The sequence below is a fragment of the Coloeus monedula genome (assembly GCF_965178545.1).
Source record: "Coloeus monedula genome assembly, chromosome: 7".
In the NCBI taxonomy this organism is placed as follows: domain Eukaryota; kingdom Metazoa; phylum Chordata; class Aves; order Passeriformes; family Corvidae; genus Coloeus; species Coloeus monedula.
Window position 1 is genome coordinate 7,873,739 of NC_138787.1, and position 22,993 is coordinate 7,896,731.

General features: G+C 37.6%; 1 protein-coding gene across 4 annotated transcripts in view; it reads left to right on the top strand.

Annotated features, from left to right (window-relative positions):
- Positions 1-22,993, top strand: part of GULP1 (GULP PTB domain containing engulfment adaptor 1) — a 151,216-nt gene that overhangs the window by 104,555 nt on the left and 23,668 nt on the right. For all 4 annotated transcript variants that reach the window (XM_082285495.1, XM_082285497.1, XM_082285498.1 and 1 more), the window contains 5 exons: positions 3,612-3,683; positions 13,317-13,415; positions 15,577-15,714; positions 17,013-17,129; positions 17,487-17,579. In XM_082285495.1, coding sequence (XP_082141621.1) covers positions 3,612-3,683; positions 13,317-13,415; positions 15,577-15,714; positions 17,013-17,129; positions 17,487-17,579 — 519 coding nt within the window. The remainder of the gene's footprint in view (positions 1-3,611; positions 3,684-13,316; positions 13,416-15,576; positions 15,715-17,012; positions 17,130-17,486; positions 17,580-22,993) is intronic.

Genomic DNA, 22,993 nt, shown 5'->3' on the forward strand with positions numbered 1-22,993 from the left:
AGGTTTCAAATGCTGGTTGTTCTGCATGAGTTGGGTGGCAGAAGGGAACCTCAAGTGCTGAAAACAAACACTGACTTGCCAAGTTCCCACGTAAAACTCTGGATCAGTATTGCTCCCTAAAGGATCCTGGGATTGAAAAGGGAAGTTTCCTATTTACCCCTTTTGCTTTGAAATTTTTGTTGCAGAAACTCTTCCACGATGGATACTTGTATTACTCATGCCACAGCTGGACCAAATTCCTGATATAACAAATATTTTTCTCTGTGTTTGTGTGAGATTTGGTGAGAAAAATCTGCTGAAAAGACCATAATGAAATGGCCACCTTTCCATTTCATGAGGGTGGTGAGTTAGTTGTTAGTGGCTTCCGTTAGAAATCCTGGTGGCGGCGTGTCTGCTGTGCCAGGGGTTGTACAAACGTCACAGTGACCTTGGCAGCTGAAGCCCCCGCTTTGCAAATACATCTGTTTGCTTAGCTTAACTATCATGAGTAATAGCACAGTAATTGGTACGTAATATTAAGCAGAAAATGATGATAGATGACATGGAAAAGGTACAGAGCAGATAAAAAAGCAAGCAATAAAAAGCCTCTAGTTAAAATATTAGCTGTTTGTTAAACCTATATTGCATAGTCATTCTTTTATTACAGTTAGAAAATAACCTGTCTTGGTTTGAAATTCTGTCTATATTTTTCTCCAAACAGAGCAGTCCAATTAATAAAAATATTGGGAGTATCTCCTCTTAATTCCTGGTTTTCTTTTTATTATTCTTACCAAGAAATAAAGAAGGGCGGTCGAGCATGAAAGCTGTATGCATGAAATGTGTAAGCAATTTGAATACACCTGAATAAAAAAAAAGTACAATTGCAATTAAAAGAGATAGAAATAGACACAAACAGTGCACTCTATAGTATGGCCTTGTAATTTTTGCTTGGTATTAGCACTTAAGCTACCAATCTTTTCTGTATATCTAGATTAAACTTGTTTTACTATATTCTCCTATGCTTAATAGTTTAATATGCACAAGCTTGAATACTGCCTCCAGTTCAAAACTGCTGAGAGCAATAGAAATTTCAGTGATGGTGCTTACTGTCAAAGCCAACACTCACCTGGAAGAGAGTCAATGACTTACGGCAGCCTAGTGGGTTATGTTCCTTAAATGCTGATAGAAGGCTCATGGTGTTTCTGTATTCTCTGAGTCTTGGTTGCTTATTTCTTTCGTAACTTGTTGAGCAAACACAATGAGTTTTTCTTCAGGTTTTGTCAGTCTTTTAAACTGCTTTTAGCAGTTTATCTTTCTGTTTAGATGTCTACTTCTCCCTCCCCTCCATGATCATAAATGATAATTTCTGGATTGGGGAACATTACTATAAGCTTTAAAATTCAGTGGCATTTAACAGATTCCCCAGCTGTGGCAGAAGCTTAATTTGATGCTTACATTTTCTGAGGCAGTAATGTGAATTAGCATGAGGTACAAGCCCCTGGGAAAACTGTATTTGTGGAAGGTACTGTTCATGGAAAAATTGGTCTGCTGCTGGGATTTACTGAATACAGCAAAGGAACCTTGACCCTTCTTGGACTGTGAAGGGGAGGAGAGATCTGGGAGGGGAGTTACGGGGAAATTACTCTTATTTCTTTCTTAGCTGTATCAGGTTTCAGTCATCTGGATGGAAGTAAGTAAATAAAAAATGTAGGGCAGCCCTGTGCCCTTCTGGAGAAGTAGCTGCAGGCAAGGCAGCATAACCTGGGGCATCTCTTTGTGTGCGTTACCCAGTTCCACCTGAGCCTGGCCCTAAATCTGTATCGAGAAGTACCAGGCTGCTTACACTGACACCGGTGCTGCCAGTTTGAAAACAGCACAAGTATGAGGAAACAGCCATGGATGAGGCCTCTGTCTCAGCTGGCAGCTTCTCCATGGGCAGCAGTGACCTGTGCTTTGCTCATGGAGCCTTGTCCACACCTGCAGCTGTTGTTCCTGTGTTTATGCAGGATTCTGTCCACACCTGCAGCTGTTGTTCCTGTGTTTATGCAGGATTCCTGCTCTGTGTATCACGTACTGTGACCTGCTCACAAACTGACAGCAATTACACTTCTGCCTCTCGTGTTCTGCCAGGTGTGGTGGATATAAGTATGCTTGTGTGTGGATAGCTAGTAATGGTGGTGTTTCAACCTTGCTCTTAGACTCTCATCTGACCTTACCCACTGGCTTGGGGTTTCTTTGTTCACATATATTCACTCACCTTTCGCTTTCTGTCTCTGCCACGTGCAGTATCCATAATGTCCAAGAGTCATTCTTCCTTCTTTACATGCATTTTGTGCCGCTATCACTTTTCCAGGCAAGATCACCCCCTTGGTCTAAAGTCATTGGAGATGTTGAATGAAAGACATCAAATCAATAGCAGAGCCTTCTGCTTTGTTATTCCAAACCTCTGGTCTCCTGGCTGGAGAATTGGAATAGTAGAGAATATTGACAGCAGATGTGCTGGTGTTTTGATTTACACACTGTTGTATGCAAGGTGGCGCATCATATTTCAGAGTCAGTAGCAAATGTCTAATGAGGCTTCATTATTGGTGGAGCTGCACAGTTTCTTTGCAGGAGAACCTTGAACACACTGACTACACTAAACATGTTTGGAAGGTTTAATAGAACTACAATCTTCAGAGTTACTCTGTTGAAATTGTCTGTATCTTGGCAAATTTAAATTCCTTTTGAAGTGGCTAGGACTTAAAAATTGTATATGCCTCTGTGTGTCATGGTACACAGAAAACTGTACTTTGGAAAAAAGGGAGGTTGTTATTTTCCTAGCCTTATTTTAGTATATACATGTACATGGCGTGACTTAACTGTACTTCAGTGTGAAAATTGGGCAATTGAAAATGAATTAGTGTATTACACAGATGGGTTTCAGGCAGACTTATCATACCTTTTGTAACAGTACAGTAAAAGGCAAGTGTGACTGTACAGAACATAAAAGCATCTCAGTGTACAAATAAAGAAATTATAAGGTCCCTTTGGAATATTATACTTTAGATATAAAAAGACACGTTTGGTTTTCATTAAAACCTGACTTGGTAAAAATATGAACCGTCATAGAAACTACTTGAATATGACTCTTGTTTTATGTAAGCTGGAGCCTAGTTCCTGTACATCTATGAAATTACTATCCAAGCAGCTCTGAGAGGAAAATCTGTGCTTTTAATTTGTCTTACATCTTGTATGAACATTTTAGTGGCATAGTCTAGATGATTGGCTCATGTTGATCCATGGGTAGTATCTCCTATCAGTATTTTTTATTCATTTTTTCATTATTTTCTAAAGCAATTGATTAGCTAAGTGGCAATTTCCCTGTGGAAAAAGGTAGTTTAACCTCTAATTTACAGATTTTTATAGGATGTTCTTTTAAAGTCAATTTTGATAATGGTAATGTTAGTTTAGAATTTAATTCTTATTATTTTCTTGATTAGAAATAGCTGTGTGAAGATTTTTTATTTATCAACTATAGAAACAATTGCCTTTCCAAAATGCTGTTTGGAAATAATTGGAAAATAAGATTACTCGAGTAGATTAGGCCTTTAAATGCATAACTTATTGCTCACAAATTACAATCTTTTCAGTTTCTTGGCAGTACAGAAGTGGAGCAGCCCAAAGGCACAGAAGTTGTAAGAGATGCTGTTAGAAAATTAAAGGTAAGAATTTTTGATGAAACATAAATGGAACGTACTCTTAACCTCTTTTCACAACTAAGGCGCTCTGTAAGTTTTCTAAGTGAATTCATTGGCTCTAGTGATGCCTTTTCCTGGTCTTAAAATCAAGAATCAAACATGGTTAGAAGGAAAAAAGGGATTTTGCCTTTGTATTTATTTTAAGGATCCTTAGGTGCACCACATCCAGTTCGAATGCACCTCCATGCACACTGCAAAATGCACACCCCCAAAAGATCTGGTATAACATTATAGGTTTTACTAATTAGCATATCTATCAAAGATTCCCCACTGAGAGGCTCAAGTGAGACCCCCTCCCCAAGGAGCCTTCCCCTGGATGGTTCTATCTTAGTTTACAGAATGTGTTCAGGAGAGGACCTTGGGGTCTGGGGCACACTGATTCCTAGCTATGAAGCTTCTAAAATGTTTAGTCTCTCAGCTTGACAAACAAGTCCAAGAATGTAGGCAAAAAGCACTAAGAATACAGAAGTTATAAAAGGTATATAAAGGGGGTATAAAAGAAAGGGCAAAAAATCATCATGGCATCACTGGAAGAAGTGCTTTTACTAATCTCTTTAGTGTGTAGGTTCTTCCTTATTATGCCTGTATGGTCAGGTGTTCTGCTGTGTACAGCGTTTAGTTGTCTCACAGATTATGAAATTATTCACAAATATTTATAAAGTTCATGTACTTCAGTGGGTAATACTTGTTCATCGGGCTTGTTTTGGGCTTCATTAGTACAAGCTGAGGTAGCAAGAATTTGTTTTAGCTGCCATCCCCAGCTACAGCTGAGAAAATCAGACTTTTACAATTTCTTCTTGGTTACTTGTGCTTAGGCATCAAGGGACTTGATAGACAACTAAAAATATCCGAGTGCAATGACTTGTTGAGGGTTGTTGTTAGTTAACACGGCTTTGACTTGACTGCTGAGTGAGAACTGGTGAGCTCAGAGCTCTTGAGATGCTGTGAGCTGCGGTAGGGAATGCTGATTGTGCTGGTCCACTCCACTGCCTTTTTCTTGTGGAATTGCACTGCTTCATGCTTAGCTGCTTTGAGCTATTGGCCTTTGAGTTTACTTAGATGTAGAAATCTTTCTCCCTACTACTGCATTTTCCATAACTTTTTTGCAGGCTTTTCATTATTCATTTAAACAAGTTCCTTGGAAATGGGCAGAAAACGTGGGGAGTCAATATTGAAAAAAATGATTGTGTTATGCTAAAAACATGCAGAAAGGAAGCATGAAACTACTCATGTAGCTCAGCTTTTGAGACTCAGTTTTCCCTTGAAAGAGTCATCTTTACAAGATGGATCAGTAGTCATATTAAGGTATTAAAACACATTCTTTGCTGGTTTTTTCACTCTACCAAAACAATACAGCTGCCTTTAAAGATTCGTTTAGTCAATTCTTAGAGTGTTTCGTGCTAAAAGACTTACTGTGCTGCAGTTAGTCAGTCATCATTGCCTAGTTGTTTTCAAGCGTTTCAGGCAAAGTTTGACCCCTTTTTAAGCACTGCAGCATTCTACCAGGGAAAACAAAATGTGTGTGTTTGTTTGTCTTTAAAAAGACAAACTTGTGTAGTTTGTCTTTATAAAATTACAATACCCTTAGCAAAGTTAGTTCTGTGCAGAAATCTGTCACAGTGATATCCTGCTATGGAGAAGCTTTGCTTGTTTTAATGGTGTTTTATGGGACTCCTAAATCAACCAAATGCTGAGTGTCTCGCTGGTGGAACCCCAGGTTGGCCTGGGCTCTCACTAATCACTGGAGGCTTTGGGTGGGTTGAATTCTATGATTTCACACATGGAAATAATTTTCTCTGAAAGCAGCTCCAGAAAGGATTTCAAATAACTGCTCTCAGAAGCGTGGGCAGAGCCAGAAATGTTGTGTATATATTCATGGTGTCACTGGAGTGTGTAGATACCTGCTCTTTCTACACACGTTCCGCAAGTAAAGCACCTTGGAGATAGAAGTCCGAATAGTCACTGCCAGAATTACACTATTTCCTTCAAGTTTGGAATTTGGAGCTTAGATATCAAGTATTGCATGTGATCTTACCTAATCACAAGTTTATTAGAGAACTTCCAAAGTAAATAAAGATGACTTTCGGAAGGACTTGAAAAATCTTGGAACAGAATTCAGAGAGCAAATAAAGGCTCTTATGTTTGAAACAATCCCCAATTATTTGAGTACTCATTTGAAGACTGACTTACGTTGTGCATCTGTATTCTTTGAAGAGAAGCCTAGAGGTACTGTATTTTATTATTAAGCACACATCTGTAGCTTTTTTTTTAGAAAATGCTACTTGAAAATTTTTAAGCAATTAAAACAGTTTAAAAAACTAATGTCTTATATGGAAAGAAATATAAAGTGGTTTTGGGGGTAGGAGAGTTTTTAGAAGATATGTAGCTTGTGATGCCATATTTATATTTTTTAATTATCTGGATTTGCTTTTAGTTTGCAGTGTTACTAATCATAATTTGTTTTTCATTAAAATTAATAGCTAGCAGAAAAACAACTGACACTTTCTTAATGTTCAGAGCTATTTTTACAAGTGACATGCATCGCTCTAATAAGCTTTTGAAGTCATGTGCTTACAGTGATATACAGACCATGAATTACTGCCACCAGAAAGCATTTTTCTTAAGCCCTCATGTCATCCAACTGTGTCAGAGTCAAGATTTGATGTACAACTGTTTACTCCTTTAAATCAAAAGCCCTTAACTCAGCACAAAGACTTGGGTTGCCCAGCACAGAAACTGTAGCTGCCATTCCACAAACTGATTTTTCCCAGCAGATGGAGCTGATGTTCTACAGAAACATAAAATATCTTGGACAAACTTTTTTTTTGATGCTTCGCTGTACTTTTATCCCAAATACTACTTTTATATTTTCTTGACAGTTTTTCTGGGACAGTTTCAATTAGAAGATAGGTTTTCTTCAAGCAACTATATAATTTTTGTAGAGGATTCTCCTGTGGTTTTGTCTAGGTGGGATTTCCTCTTGTGTTTTCCAAGTGCTTGGAGCTGTAGTGCAGGAGAAAGAAGAAAGTTGGACACTAATGTTTTAAAATATGTATATTAATTTGTAAGATAAGGTGAACTATTATCATGATTTATTGCAAACCATGTTTTCCTTCAAGTTTTCTGGTCAAACTTATTTCTAGAACGAAACAAAACCTAAAGCACATGGCACCCAGATGCTGTATCCAAATATGCCTACAGAAGTCAAATGTCTACATGTGGTCAAATCAGAATTTATTTTATAAAGCAAAATTATTACTTTCCTTGATTAATGAAGGTAATACCTTGTAGATCAGACTGTAGGAATGAATTTGATCCTTCTTATAAAGTGCAGGAGGTGGGAACAGGTAGAAAGAGCAGCATAACAGATGGAAGGAGGAGCATAACCAGAGCAGTGGTAAGAAAGCTGCATGGAGGAGTGTTAGGGAAAAACCAGAATAAATACCTGAGTTTTGGGCTGTTCCTTCTACAGTCTGCCAAGGGGCATTTTTGTGAGGGCCAAACTTAAGGCTGTTCACTTACCCAGCTTTCAATTCACTATCCTTTTTTCTCCCACTTTTCTCCTGTAAGTGGAGATGACCAGACAAAATGCAAATAGAATTAATCTCTTTGAAAACACTTGAAATATTTTTCATCATGTCTTTGACCCTTAAGGATACACAAAGTGAAGGGCTCACACACTTCCACACATGCAGAGATGCTGTCCTGCTGCTGCCCTTAAAGGACCATCAGTGGATATTGTTCTGAGCTCCCTTCTGTGTTAAAGCTCAGTTTCATCTGTTGTTGAAAGGAGAGAGAGTGGAGGCCAGAGAAGCCTTTAATATTGGGATAAAGAGATTTCCAGCCAAGCCCTACAGCCATGACTGCTCTCTTTGAAGTACTGCAGAAAGTGGAATTTGTGGTTCAGGACCAGTCAAGGACATCTGAAGGCCAAAGCAAGTCAGATGAGAAGAGCTGAATAAGAAAATACCTGTTTACCCTGCCCCTCAAAAAAACTAAACCCTGCCCCCCTCCAAAAAAAAAAAAAAAAAAAAAAAAAATCAACCCAAACCAACCAACCAACCAGAAAAAATATCAAAAACCTACTACCAAAAAATCCCAACAGAGCCCCAAAACTCCATGCCACCAAGCAATATAAAAACAAGCAAAATAAAACCCAAAAAAAATCAAAGCAAAACAACAACAAAGCAGCCCACCCTCAAATAAAACAAACACAAAAACTCTTTCAGGAAGTGAGAAATGGAAAAAAGACTGCACTGTGTTGTCTTCCACACTCTGGATAGTAGATGGATACCCTTCCTCTCAGTCCAGTGTGTGTTTGGAAAATAAAATACAACATATTCCATTCTACCCAGATGGTTTTTGAGAGCTTGAATTTTGCATGTCAGTGGTCTTTTCATTCTTTTCTTCCTCTTGACAGCTATTTTTCAGAGGTCATAATTTCATTGTGCCCACATCAAATGTCATGAGAGTTTGGACCATAACATGACCAATAGATAATGTGAAGGCACTGCAAAAAAAATAGGGCCTGATGAATTTTTTTTTCAGGCATCTTTCCTTATAATGAATGTTTTAATGAAAAAAAAAGAGGAAAAGCATCTTCTCCAAGTCAGGTTACAAAGATGTTTCCCATCTTATCCAACAACCCTGCCCTAAACCAGGGATCTTTTAAGGTGTCTGTGTGAAGTGCAATATCTGATGTCTCACTGGTAGCCTGCATTAAATGGAATTGAACCTGTGTTTCCTGGGGTGACGATTGGCACCCAAATCACAGAATAATCTCCCTTTTGATGTCTCAAGTATTTTTAATTAAATCTTAAATCGTGTAGGGAGGTGTAAATATTAAAGAGAAACACACAGTTTTGATTGCACAGCTTCAATTGACTTACAGATATATAGATAAAATTTGTCTTAACAATTGTTTCTTTAGCTCCAGTTCCTGGATATTTTGAAAACATTTTTTTTTTCGTCATGGTATTTTTTTTCTGGTTGTAGTTTGCTAAGACTTGATGCATAAACACATCATATTTAATAAGTCTCTTGGAGTATCCAATTTTCGCTGCTACTGTAATAAATTACAAAATATATGGGTGATTTTTCTTTCTTTTTAAAGCTGTGTTAAACTGTAGAAAATAGGTTTATTTGTATCTGTTGCTTTCCCTAAAAGATGCCATGAAAATAAAATGTTAATTCTGGAGCAGCTGAACACAAACTAGCCCATCCCACTGAGCTGGACCAAAGCTGAGGTTCGTGCCTGAGAACATTATATGTATAAGCTAAGAGCTTAAGAATTTGGCCCTTCATGTCTCTTCCCAAGCCATGCTGTGATTCATTATAATTTTACATAATTTTCCATTTTGATGCCAGTGGGAGGCTACAGATTTTTACCCTCTTAAATAATCATGTTATTGTGTGAGATACAAATATTACTGTGTTTCAAATGTGTGCTGATAGGAGAAAATAATGTCTGTACATCTCCCAGGTCCAGAGCTCCCTTGGGGTCTTCCTTAGGTAGAAGGAGTGAGTAGAAATAAAGAAAAGAAAATTTCCTGATAACTGACTCAGTGATGGGATGTGCTGTTCAAACCCTGCACAAGTGTGGGAGGTGTCTGAATGTGGCATTCTGGAGAGCATCAGATATAAAAGAAATTGCTGATCAGTATCTGTGTGTTATCTGTTATTGCACAGGACAGTGGGCAGGAAAAATGCTAAGAAAGAAACTGCCACAGATTTTCTGAGTTAATCTTTGTGTGCTGTTCAGTCACTGTTCCCAGTAAACCTTTGATTAAAAAGCTCATTTGTCTGGATGTCTGTATTGAAGGGGTTCTTTTGTCATTGGTTTCTTTCGCCATTAGCCTGGTTTTGATTTGATGGGGTTTCTTGAAGTGGGTTTTCTAGCCCTCTGCTAACTTTGGTAAATATCCTGTGATTTTATTTTCTCCTTTTTGTCAACATCCTTCTGTAATTGAAACCCTCAGAAGATAAAATTTGAGTGTTTTCTCCCAAGCAGCTGATGCAGTGCGGCCATTGTTGTCATCTTAAGGATCTCTTTGAAATATTTTCCCATATTTAGTTTCATGAGAAGGTCCACAGTTAGGGGAAGGCCTGCCATGTTATCAAGACTTCATTAATCCCATCCTCACAGGGATGTCTCCCAAGAATCAAAGTTTGTTGCCACATGTGAGATTTGCAGGGTTGCCTGTAGGAAAACAACAGATTCTGTTGGGATACCAGTCTGTGGTGTTCTGGTTGATGAGGAGTCTCTCTGTTATTGGCCCCTTCATCAGCCTTTGTGGTCTGAAAACTTCCTCTGTAATGATTTTTAGATTTCAGGTTATTAGTTATTTTTCTCCCTTTTTTTTCCCCTCTTATTTTTTGTGCCTGTAGATTTTATCAGTAATTATTTTTCTCCTGGTCATTGTTCAATGCTTGAGAAATTTCATGCTTGAGAAATAAACCCTGCTGGAATACATTAGAAACATATCTTCCCAATGACAATTTCCTGTTTATAACTGCATCTGGAGACTAATGTAACTAACTTAACTCATACTTTGTTTCTATTGATTCACTTTCTTAAATATAATGGCATACAAAATGCAGATGCTTTGTCTACTTGGACAAGCTGCATTTTTTGTAAAATATTGATTGTCATTAATTTCGTCTCACTTGAATTCTTTAATTCTTGAACTGGATTTATGCTTTTTGAGAATGGAGATGTGATAGGGTCAGTTTGTTTACCCTTTTTTTAGAATTGGCACAGAACTGCCTTCTGGAACTTCCTCAGTGTTGTAAGTCTTCATGACTTCTTGGAGCAAGCTTTGGCCAGCTGTTCTAAAACTTGTGCAAGTTGTTCACATCACTTACTTTAAAACCTTTCTCTTTAAAACTTCTTTTCTTTAAAAACTACTTTTTCATGTTGTAGCTGTTGTTTGAGACTCTGAGATGATTGCCATTGGAAAATCAAGCATTCCATCATCATTCTCAATATATACCATGAGTTTAACTCAGTAAAATCAAATATTATTTGTTCTTTCCCTTCACTACTGCACAGAAATACTTGTGCATGACTGGTTTGCAAAGGGACATTTCCAAAGGTCAGGATTTGCCCAAGTTCCAGACTGTTTCAAGTTGAGGTGTGCCCCAGGGTTGTCTGTTCCATGGGTGTCTTTCTGGGCACCATCAAGTACGTTGGGAATTGAGATTGTCCAAACTGCCCAGGTGATCTGTGGGCTTTGTGGTCATTCCATTTAACCTGGCAAAGTGCAGAGCAGTGAAAAAAGGGATCACATATGTCCTCAAAGTCCCATTCAATGAAGGGACATCAGGAAATTACAAATCAGAGAGGAAAGCTGGTGGGGTGCAGGTAATGAATAAATGTATGATCTGAAAATCGTCTAAAGACAGTCGACGTTTTGTATTCATCTTGGAAAAAAACAGTCTGTTCTAATAAGGCAATGATTGGCCTATCTTTTTCCTATTTAAGCACAGACTTAAATAGCTTAAATTTGCAGTATAAAATTTAGGACAGATTTTGTGGGGCTCAATGAGTGATTTTTATTAAAGAAAAAAATGTTTTTTCTCTGTAGTGAATTTGAATTGTCCTCTAAAGTCAAGAAATGTTGTTGGCCAGAATGCTGTAAACCAGCAATTATGATTTCTAAAATTTTATTTTCTATAAAATGTCTTTTAAAAAAATTAAAATGTGCATATGGAATGGCACAATACAGGGATTAATGTGTATTACAAGTTTATATATGCAAGACATGGGCTTGAAGTTAAATAGGCAGATGTGAAAAGGATGTTGCAAGAGGCATATACATGATGCTGAAGAGGCAGAGTAGAAATTATATTTTCTTGACTTTCAGCTAGTTGGTTTTCATTAGTAAGTCATCTTGTATGAACCTTTATAAAACATTTGGCCAGTGACTGTAACAGTCCTAGATGTTGAAATGCAAAATGGGTATTTAGATTTAAGAGTTGGTTTTGAGAATGGCACAGAGTGGTTTCATGGGGATTGTTGCTTGGGTTTTTTGGGGTGGGAGGGTGCTGTTTGTTTTACCAAGTGTGTGATATTTATCAGCTATTGGGATGCATTAATCAGTAATGAAGTGTCTGGGTAAGTCCTGTTACTGTGTGAAGTTAGTAGGATTAATTATAAATTGTTTAGCTATTAAATGTCCAACAAGTATACCTTCAAAATGAGGAATAAAATTGGGAGGAAGGGAAAAACAGGTTTTTGTGCTTTTAGTGTGGTTCTCCAAACTAGTTAATAATTTGCCATGAATGAAGCTACCTATAAGCAAAATTAAGTAAGAGATTGACAGTCATACTGTGTAAAGCAGTTGTGTTATGGGAAGATTTTCCAAGTACTAGTTGGAAAAGGATCAGAGCAAAAATCCAAACCCTGAGCTATCACTTAAATGAATAATTAATTGTAATCAGAGTTTTTAAGGATTTGTGGGAGAGGTGTCAATTGGCTACAGCTGAGCACTTCACTCTCACAAGGCAATTCAGGCTTGTGTCTTCCAGGTCTGGTAGGACAGCACCCTTGGTGACATCCCAGACTCTTGATGGCACTAAAAGCCACTGTCCCCACTGACTTCTGACACAGAGTATTTGTACTGATGGGGAGTTATGCACCCAGTTTATTCTTGAATGGGAATGTTGAGGATGATGTGTTCAAACAGAGCTCTGAAGCATAGACTCCCAACTCCTGGCCTTTAGTGGATCATCATCCTTATTTATGCATTTGAAAATACCATTCTAGGCTGTCAAAGACTCGAGAGAAAAAGGGCAACATTTTGCTCTGGTAATGGAGCAAAATACAGAGCAATCCTATGTTTCCTAAGAAAGGTACCCAAATTTAGGGCACTCCTTAACTGTCATGCAGGAGCAAATTTGAGATACTGTGCTGATTTTATAGGCAGTATTCATGAGAGAAAGAGAGAATGGTAAGTCTAACATCTAGAAAATGAGATGGAAAAAGATGGAAAACATATTGAATAGGAGACGTTACCCAACCCAGTCATATAAAGTGCTATCTAGCCATCATCCAGTGGGCTGCTGGCAGATAGATTCTGAGAATAAAATAGATCAAGTACCTCTTAGGTGTTGGCAACTGCAGTGCTTTCAAACTGACCCTGTTTAAAACAACTTAAAGGAGCATCTGGAAGTACCCTCCATGCACGAGTATGGAAGTGAGTGTAGAAATAGTGGGGTGTGGAAAACCCACTGATGTTCCTTGCTCAACAACCAGGCAGCTGCTAAACTGAAAGTGTGCATGTTCCTGCTGCTTTCATAGAAATCTCATGCAAAAGCTGCAATTAAGTGCATAAAAAGCAGATAAAAGTTACCGGGGAACATGCTAAGTAATGTTAAAATACTTTTTCCTGAATTTTAGGAGCATTCTGTAGTGTGAAGTTAGAAATGCTGGTCTGTGCCCAGCTGAGACTCTGAGAATGGTTGGTGTTGTTTATGGGAAGCTTTTTGAAGAAGGAAGGAAACAACTTAATGTGGAGGGAGTTGAGAGAAAATGAGAATTAATAAAAACAAATAAATTTACTATTAATGTGATTGCTGTTGTTTTTCATGTTTCAGTTTGCAAGACACATCAAGAAATCTGAAGGCCAAAAGACACCCAAAGTTGAGTTACAAATCTCAATCTATGGTGTAAAAATTCTAGATCCAAAAACAAAGGTAAGAAACTTACATGGGTTTCTTTCATGCAAAACTAGTAAATATTTGTTTCACTATTTTTAATGTTTTTATTGTTTTATATTTTTTAAGGTATTGTAACAAAAAAGATCTTCTAAAATACCATGGTTTTTTACAACATCTGGGTGACATCTTCCCAGGAAGGCACATGATAGTCCTGAAGGCAGACTGTATTTAATGTGGTATTAAATTTTCTTCATCCTTTCACAGCAGGACTTTTAGACTTTGAGGAAGACAAAAACAATGTGCTAAATAAATGTTAACAGTTCGGATGATAAAAACCTTTCCATACATATGTTGAATATTGAATTTGAAAGAAACTTTTGTTCCTGTTTCTTCATTGTGGAGTAATTGCTGCACTCAGGCACTGCCTTTTCTCAAATGGTAGCTGTAGTTCCAAGCTGCAGATGCTTGCAGCCCATTTTTGCTTCAGACTCTTGACACAACCAGAGCTCAACAGTTCTTACATTAGGAGAGGGGACAAGAATGTCAACTTTATTTGGAGTTTTTGCATCTTCCTTATGCTGCAGGGCAGACAGGGGTGCTAAACCCCATATCCTGGCAAAAACTGTTTTAAAATAACAGTTTGAAGTGCCAAAAGATCTTAGATTTCCTGCAGAGATTAACAGAAAGCTATGGGATATATGTTCTTGGGGGAGTAGGAACATTCTAATCTCTCAGCAATGTTGTTATTACAACTCGAGTAGTAATCAACTGTGAGGAGTCTTTTTATCTCCCCCACTTAGTTTCTTGTAGCTGCATGTAAATTTGAATCAAGTTTTCCTTCTTTTTGCACAGTTTATAAATGCTTTAGGAAATTCAATTTCGTGTTATCAGCACTAATTAAAGTCTCTTTTGCAGTGTGTTTTTGAAACAAAGCACTTAAGTTATGTTACAGAGGAATATTGGTTTTCAGTCACATAGTGACTATTAATGGTAGTAGGAACAAGAGGCCAGCTCATACATCAGGACCTGATTCTATACTTGGCACTCAAAAAAAAAGGATTATAGAACTGTGGTTCTGTCCTTAAACGATATAAAATAGTTATATGGGTCTGTAAACCTCACAGTGCCAGGGACAGCACATGTCATTATTTCTGTGTGTTGAAAAGCTACAACAGGACAGAGATTTGGACCATGGGAGAAATGGAGTACTCAGAAGAACAGCTGTAAAGACTGAGAAAATGAACTCAGCTGGGGCAAGGGGAAAAGATTGCCCATAGGGTGCATTTTTTGGATATGTGGTTGTGTACAGAGGGAGCGTGGCCTTGTTTATGGGCTTACAGCAAGCTGGGAACCCCAGTGCTACACAGAGACTCTTTTTTAATAGATAATAGTTCACATCTAAACGACATATTTTCCTTTAAAGCAAATACTGCTTTCCCATGTAATAAGCCAAATAAAATAAAATACCAAGAAGAGACTTGTTGAAGAAAAACAACAAAAAAAAATAGTTGAGATAGTTTATTTCAGTCTTGTCAAGCTTGCTCAGCTGAAGAGCATTGCCATTGCAACTTTTTATATAGCTGTAACTTGCTTTTTAATGGAAAGTGAAATACAGTAGCAAAAATATACAAATAATAATGCTTAAAAGCTGCTTCTGTGGCACCTCAAGTAAGAAATTATTTGTATGTCAGGTTTATTTCTCTTTATTTGGTTACCAAAGCCATTTTATTTCTGTTTTCTGTATTTACTGTAGCAAAGTAAGGACTTATTTCAGTAAATCCATTTTAACAAACCTTCAGAGATGATGAAATTTAAAGATATTGTGCACCTGGAAAAAGAACAGATTATTTTACATAATCAGGCCCTAAATAAAGTACAGAGGGATGCAAGGCAATAGTAAAATCAATTTTCTAGAACAGAAATTACTGTCCAAATAAACACTTCCAGATAAATGCTGTTCAAATAAAAACTTCCTGTTTACATTCAGTAAAAACAGAAGCATTTTTCAGGAGATGAGTTTGCTTAATTCTGTTACACTACAAGTACATTTTTGGGTGCTCTCATGTACAGTAAGGCATTCAAAAATGTTACTGCAGCTTGCCTGCTCCTATGAGGAAATCCAGAGCTTTCCTTTGTGCATCTTTATCCTAAGCGAGTGTAGTAATTTCTTAAAAATTATCTTTCTGTTTGTTTGCAGGAGGTCCAGCACAACTGTCAGCTCCACAGGATATCCTTTTGTGCTGATGACAAAACTGACAAGAGAATATTTACTTTCATATGCAAAGACGCAGAATCAAATAAGCATCTGTGCTACGTGTTTGACAGTGAAAAGTGTGTAAGTATGCGGGACGCTCTGCAGGGCTTGAGGTTCTGCTGATGGTCTGCCTTGAGATGAGGTGGGAATGGTTAATTACAGACACACAGCCATGGGGACATAATTTTTCATGGCAACATGGTGTCTTGTAACTTAGATGCATTAAATTAAGGAAGAGTCTCTCTCTTCAATGATCTGAGGTGGTGTTCTGGGATAATTTCTCTTATTGCCCAGCTCAGTATCCTGGGGGAAGCATCTGCAATACTCTGGCAGAACAGGCTCCATCCCACCAGGCTTGAGGTGTTTGCGCAGCTGTTTGCAGAGATTACTGCAACTCTGGGGCTGAGATACCCTTGCAGGCTCTTCTGCTGACGTGTCTGTCTCTGGTTTTTAGTGTTGGGGTTTTTTGTGTGTTATTTGGTTTTTGGGGTTTTTATAATTTTATCACCACAAGGTTCTCCCTTCTTTTTTCATCCCCCTTCCCGGCCCCATATCCCAAGTTTAACCCCACAAAGCACTCCCAGACAACTAATTGCACCAAGCACTGACATTCTCTGATGTCTGAGACAGAACAGTTATTCCTTACTGTATTTACTTTCTCTGCTAAAGTCCTAAGCAAGCGGTATATCCATATGTTCACCTTTTATTGGTCCTGCTTTGGTATCACTTTTTTCTGAAACCTTGGTGTCCTCCATCAGCTTCCTGTAGGCTTATTTTACCCCCATCATTTTTGAAATAGATATTCTGCATTGACTGTATAAACACAACATAGGATATGAATAGCATAGAACTAGTAAATTATTATATTTTGCACATGCAAATGCAATTTCTGGTTTGAGTGTTGTTTGGATTCTTTTATTTCTGGATTTATGTAGTTGGAAGTAATTGTGCAGATAAATACTTAACGCAGTATCCTGAGCGAGATTTTATAGTACTTGAAAAAATAAGTGTTGAAATCCAGATTTAAAATCAATAGGGGTCAAAATATCCATTAGCATGAAAGCATTATTTCATTACATCTAAAAGAATTTATTTAATGATTTAACAGGCTGTATTTGCTTTAGAAATCATCTGGAAAAGCCATGGTGCAGCATGGTATCTGTGCTTATAGAAACTGAATACATAATTTATACTGTCCAGTCTCCCTCCTTTATCCAGAGTATTTTTATGTTCTTTCATTGCGTTTTGCCAAGGTATTTTGCTGAAGGGTGCTTATCATGCTCCTTGGTAGTGTTGGCTTCATGGTGGATGGGGCAAAGCCTTTGGTGTAAAGTATTTTGTCCTAATGTACTAATTTCAGTCTTATGTTTTATGTAAAGGCAGAAGAGATAACTTTAACAATTGGTCAAGCATTTGACTTAGCTTACAGGAAATTTCTGGAATCTGGAGGAAAGGATGTTGAAACAAGGAAACAAATTGCAGGTTTACAGAAAAGAGTAAGTTCTGAATTATGTTCTTCTTTTTAAGAGATAAAAGTACATGCTGCTGTATTTGTATTATCTGCTTTTTATGAAAGCATAATTTCCAGCATTATTCTCAGATTGCTAATGTAACAAAAGAAGATTAAAAAAAACGTGTTAAAAAGTATTTTATGTTTTGCTGTCTTGCAAGGACACTAAAAAGCAAGGTTGAAATATTGAGGATACTGAAATTTAATTATTTTTTGTAGTCAGATAACAAGTTCAACCTTGATTCTAAATCACCAGATCTCTGGTGGAACTTATGCTTAGTGGATGCTGTTGTTGAAATCCATGATGATCCCAATAGCTGTTGAATAACCACTTGCTTTGTAGATTCAAGAATTAGAAACTGAAAATGCAGAACTGAAAAATAAAGTTCAAGATTTGGAAAACCAGTTAAGAATAACACAAGTACATGCGCCTCCAGTAAGTACACAACACAGCTCTTGTGTCTGAAGTCACTCTGTATTTATAATCACCTTATGATCATTATGAGCATCCCTGCTGTTCCCAGAGATTGCCATTAACATCCAGTGATCACATAACATGTCTGCTGAAGAGCAGTGTTGAACTAACAGTGACATTGTGACAAGCCAGCAGAAGTGCAAATTACAGTCTCTCCAACTGTGGTTCTTTCATCCCCTATCATACCTATTTGTTGCTGCCTAGGGACAGTAAATGCTCACTCAAGTAGAGATCTGAATGTGCCAGCTGAGGGTGAAAAACCCTTCTGCACTGAAAGATCTGGTTTCTAAATGCTGCTTGGGAGCTCCCCACAACTTTCATAAGCACATGGTCACCTGTGACTGACAATCTGCCTGCCAAGGAGTCAATAGGTCTTGGGAACTAAGGCTGGGTGATGGGAAAGAGGAGCAAGTGTGGGTTCCTCGCTGGAAATTCTGACTGCTCTGCAGTTCCTGTAGATGATGACCACAGAAGTGTGTTTAAATTGCTGGCTGGCAGTTCCTTATACCTTGGCAGGACCTCCCAAAATGCAGGTTGCACTGCAGACTGGTCCCAGAGACTCCCCTCTTCTTACAAGTGTGTTCCATCTGTACAGCTTTAGGCAGCTGTGAAAATGAATCAAATTTCTTAATGTATGTGTGGCAAAATCTTAGCAAAAGAGGAACTGCTTTTCAGCTGTGTATTTTGGACCACCTTGTTCCTGCCCAGAGTGTTCACTGTTTCCCCTTAAATGGATGTTTAGAAGTTTGGGCAATGCAAAAGCATGTTTGTAGTGGTGCTGACAGTTTATCAGTAGTGTCTGTGCACTCTCTTTATGTTGATTAGATGGTTGTTCCCATGAGGAACTGCTATTTTGTTTTTGAAATCTACTTAGAGGAGAGAACACCATAAATTTTAAATACTCTGTAACTACCACAGTGGACATTTAAATTATGAGTGTCTTCTCACTTCTGAAGCATTCAGGGATAGGTAATCAATTTTAATGCTAGATTTAATGTCATGTTATTCAATTCTTTAGTCTTTTATTTTCCTCATTTGGGATGGCAGTTTGTCTTTATTTATGAATATAATAACTAAATGTATATTTGGATGCAAATAAACAGGCTCTTAAATCCATTGCAATCAATGCTTTTCTTTAATTTAAATTACTTTGTAATTTCATTAAGCAAAACAAATTAGAGAATTATTAGTAATGCCTCAAAAAATCCCATAGTTTATGATTTGTATCTTTTAAGACAATGATGTCACATTCCTTATTAAAGAGTTAAGATCTAAATTTGTTAATTTGCTAGCCATTTGTAAACTCTCTCCCTAGATGTTGTTTTATTGTTAATTACTATTGGTACAATGAATAAGCATATTGCTTAAATAGCACTTGTGCTGCAGCAAAACTATAGAATATTGATAATTATTGATATTAATTAGTTCAATTCAGTAATAACAGTCAGCTATTAATTTGCACTTTAATTTTATTGCTTTATTTACTCCTTAAGCTTTAAAATGAAACCCCCAATCATTTCCTGTCACAAATTATTAGAATTGCAGTAAGAGCCACCTAAGAGCCTGTTCAACATCTGCATCCATTCTGACACAGAGGAGATTTCTGTAAATGGCTGAGTACTGGGACAGGATGCCCAGAGGCTGGAGATACTGACTCTGCCCTGAGCATGGTCCTCAGCAGCCTCAGATAACTGGATCCTGCTTCAAGCAGGAGTTTGGATTAAGCTCCTTTACTTTTACAGGATCCTTCCATCAGATGTGCAGCCAAAAATTAAAACAAAACAAAAACAGCAAACCAACCAACCAAAACCAAGCACATTTTTAGGAAAATGTCTTTCTCAGCTCCAAGCCCACAGCAGTACCCACTGCTGTGCACTATCAGCTTTGGCACCTTACCAAAGTACCTGTTTCAGGCAGGTCCTTTCTAAAGCAGACCTTGTGGAGATGGTAAATCAGAGCTCTCAAGTGTGCTGGTGTAAGAATAACTCCATGGAAATGGAACTGTTCAGTTGAGAATGAATGAAGAAATGGACTGATGAGGTTGTCAAGTGACTTCAGTGCAGAGAAGAAGCATAAATATTTTTAGGGCAGTTTGAGTCTGTTATAAAAGGATTATCAGTCAATGTGCCTGGAATAGCAGTGAATGTGATGACACCTATCTGCTTTTTTATGATGTGAGCAACAAATATGTATGAAGGAACAAAATTACAAATAATTCATAAGAAATTAATTGCATGTTATAGTTTGAAATTAATTTTATGCACTTTTCATTCAAATCAACTATAACTTCACGTATGATTCTGCAGTCTCAATTCCTATTAGAAAAAAGCGGTGCAAAAATTTCTTTCCCCCTATTTCCACATAATTTCTCTAATGAAAAAGGTCACTTTCGTTTTAAATGAAATAGAGATTTTTTTTCTGAATTTAAACTAAAAATATCTGTGCTGCTGCTGCTCTGTCTTCAAAATTAATGTAACAGATCTATATTGTGATCATTTTTTCAGAGTAAACTTTTCAGATCCGCTAATAGTGTTTTCTGAAATAAAATAGCTTAAATGAAGCTGAATATCCAACATGGGGAATAATACCTTGTCTGAGCGCCTTTCTCAGCACTTTTTGGGTGGATGGGGGAAGTCTTCCTTCCCTGCAGATAGTCTTGGTATTACGTGCTGTGAACATAAGTTAATCATTCTCTTGTGATTTAAAACAGATTTATTAAATTGTAAGTTTTCTTGAAGTTTTCATCTCACACTGTTGAATTATACAGAGATGTCAGTGCCACACAACAGCTTTCTGAAGCTTTTCTTAGACATAAGAAACATTTTGATTTATTTATATTTTGTTAATCTTCTACGGCTGGAGTTCCTTATCTGGCAGTCCGGCTCTTCTGAGCGTGCTGAGTTCTAGGGAAGGGATTGTTCAGTGGTCAGTGGAAAGTCTAAGCCCTGATCTTTGATGCCTAATATGATAAAAGAACACATGCCTTTAACTGGCATCACAGCAGTTTGTAAAGAAATGTTCCGTTTCAGGAGCCAACTACAGATGGTTAAAAGTTGCTTCTGTTTGTGCTTAAACAGTACCTTGGGTTTTCATATCCTGTGCTTCCCTTTTCATATTTGGTTGTTTGCATGCTGTTTGTGCTCTCCCAACGTTTTCAGATGTGCTGAAGTGGCTTTCCTGCCATACAGATTGCTGCCTGAGCTCTTGCTGTAGCAATCAATGCATGGCCACAGCAGCCCCTGGCAGTCAGCAGGTGATGTAGCACTGCAGCCACCACCAGCAACTTGATCAAACAAGGATCTCCTTACCAGAGCAGGGGGTGCTGCAGAGGCCTGTGCTGGCAGTGCACAATCGCGGCAATAGAAACATTGATGTCACACTGTGCTGTGTGCTCTTCTCCCTCAGGGCCCATCCCCGCTGTGGAAGGGGATGGGAAGCCATGAGGTCTAAGCAGGCATAGTGGCAGGCTGACAGTGGGAGGGTGTTTTCCTTCCCCAGGAGAGGAGACTTAGGGGCTGTTAGAATTTATTGCACCTGTAGTGTGCCACAGTGCTGTGACAGACAGCACATGATGTCACTGGCATGCTTTCTTTGTTACGATACTGATCCAGGACAGGATGCCTTTCCCACCTGTTAGTAACTGGGAAGCTGGGGCATCATTCGCATGCAGTGCCAGTCTATCATTTCTTTATTCCTGCTTCTTCCTTCTGAGGTGCATTGATTTTTGTGTCTTTAACCATTCCAGACACATTAGTCTTCCCATTAGATTTTCATGAAATGAAGAAGGGAGAAAACACTTTGGGAAATTTGAAGTGCAGCAGGTTTTTTGTATTATATCACTGACCCTTGACATTGTTGGTTGTCTGTGTGGTTTGGGGTTGTTTGTATTTTCTATTTTTAAAAACAAGCCAATTCGGCTTTTTTTGACAGCTCAGTCCTCTGATTCCCAGATTATTTTCTCACAAGCAGGACCAGATTGCATTTCCTGTCCTCACTTCAGTATCAAAAGAAAATAGAATGTGAGAGCATCTTTAAACTGTGGATGGATGACTGAATATGTGTATGGTTTTAAACATCTGGTTTGCTGCACATTTAAAAAAAACCAAACTAGTCTCAACATGTTTCAGTTCTAAGTAGATACATCCAGGCTGTCATTTAAAATAAACCTTTCTAACTTCCTGTTGTCATTGAAAATAGGCTTGTAGCTGAATATGAAATAAAGTCATTTGCTCAGGATCAAATGCAGTATGTTCAAGACTTAAAGTTCAGATCCTCTTTTACTTCCAAAATGTTTCAAGAAACATTTTGTCTGTAGTTTCTGAAACTATAGACAAAATGAGTTGTGCCAGGCTGGACTGCAATATGTAGCTTTGCTGGCAGATTTACTTCTCTGCAAGGAGTTGGCCCCAGGTTCACATATTGAATTCTTGCGTAGTAGTGTTGAACATTTTCTTTGCAAAACATATTACAGAAACACCTTAATTTGCTGATGAAAATGTGTACACATTGGTGACTTATCCAAAAATCAATCCATGGTCTAACTAAGAGAAGAAACTGCAAACAGTGAACTGTAAGCTTGAAGCTTCATTTTAAGCACAGATACAAAATTATTTTGAGTTGATAATTTCATAAAAGAGAATATTTTTCCATCTGAAATATTTAGTTGTTTTAATTAAATTCTTTTTTAAGTAATAATAAGTATGGAGTATTAGGGTGTTTATTGTGAGTCCTCAGTTGCTCTATTTAAAAAAAAAAAAACAAAACCAAAAACCAAAAACCAAAACCACTTGCATATGAAAATTGAAAGTAGTAATAATTTAAAAATTTAGGGATTACTTCTCTCTCTCCATTTTATAAGTAGTGAAAGTTAAAGGCTTGTTTGGGAAATACAAAGGGAAATCTAGTCTAAAACTGCTTTTTTGATGATTCTTTCTGGATTCTTTTTTTTGCAGGCCAACTAAGGGTTTATTTGAGGACATCTTTTAAAATAATACTGCCAGACTGAAATGGGTGCAAAATATATGTGTGAATAATGCAATTACCCACCCTTTGCATTTTTGCAATATGTAAATGGGTGAAAAGCATTGACAGCAATCAAGTTCTGCTTTTGAGGGATACAATTGCATCAGAATTCTCTCCTTGCTTGGTTATTAGTATCACCAAGAAAATTTTTCTGTAGCTGCTCTAAATCTAGCCATATGGCCAAATCAGCATCAATCTAATTTAGGTGCTTTTTCTGTCAGTTCATAAACTCTATGGGAAAAATAAAATTTCTTTCTAAACCTATAAAAGAAGCCATTAAGGCAATGAGATCATAGTTGGAAATGAAAGAGAGAAAACTGGATTGTATAATGAAATACTTTTGCATAAAATAT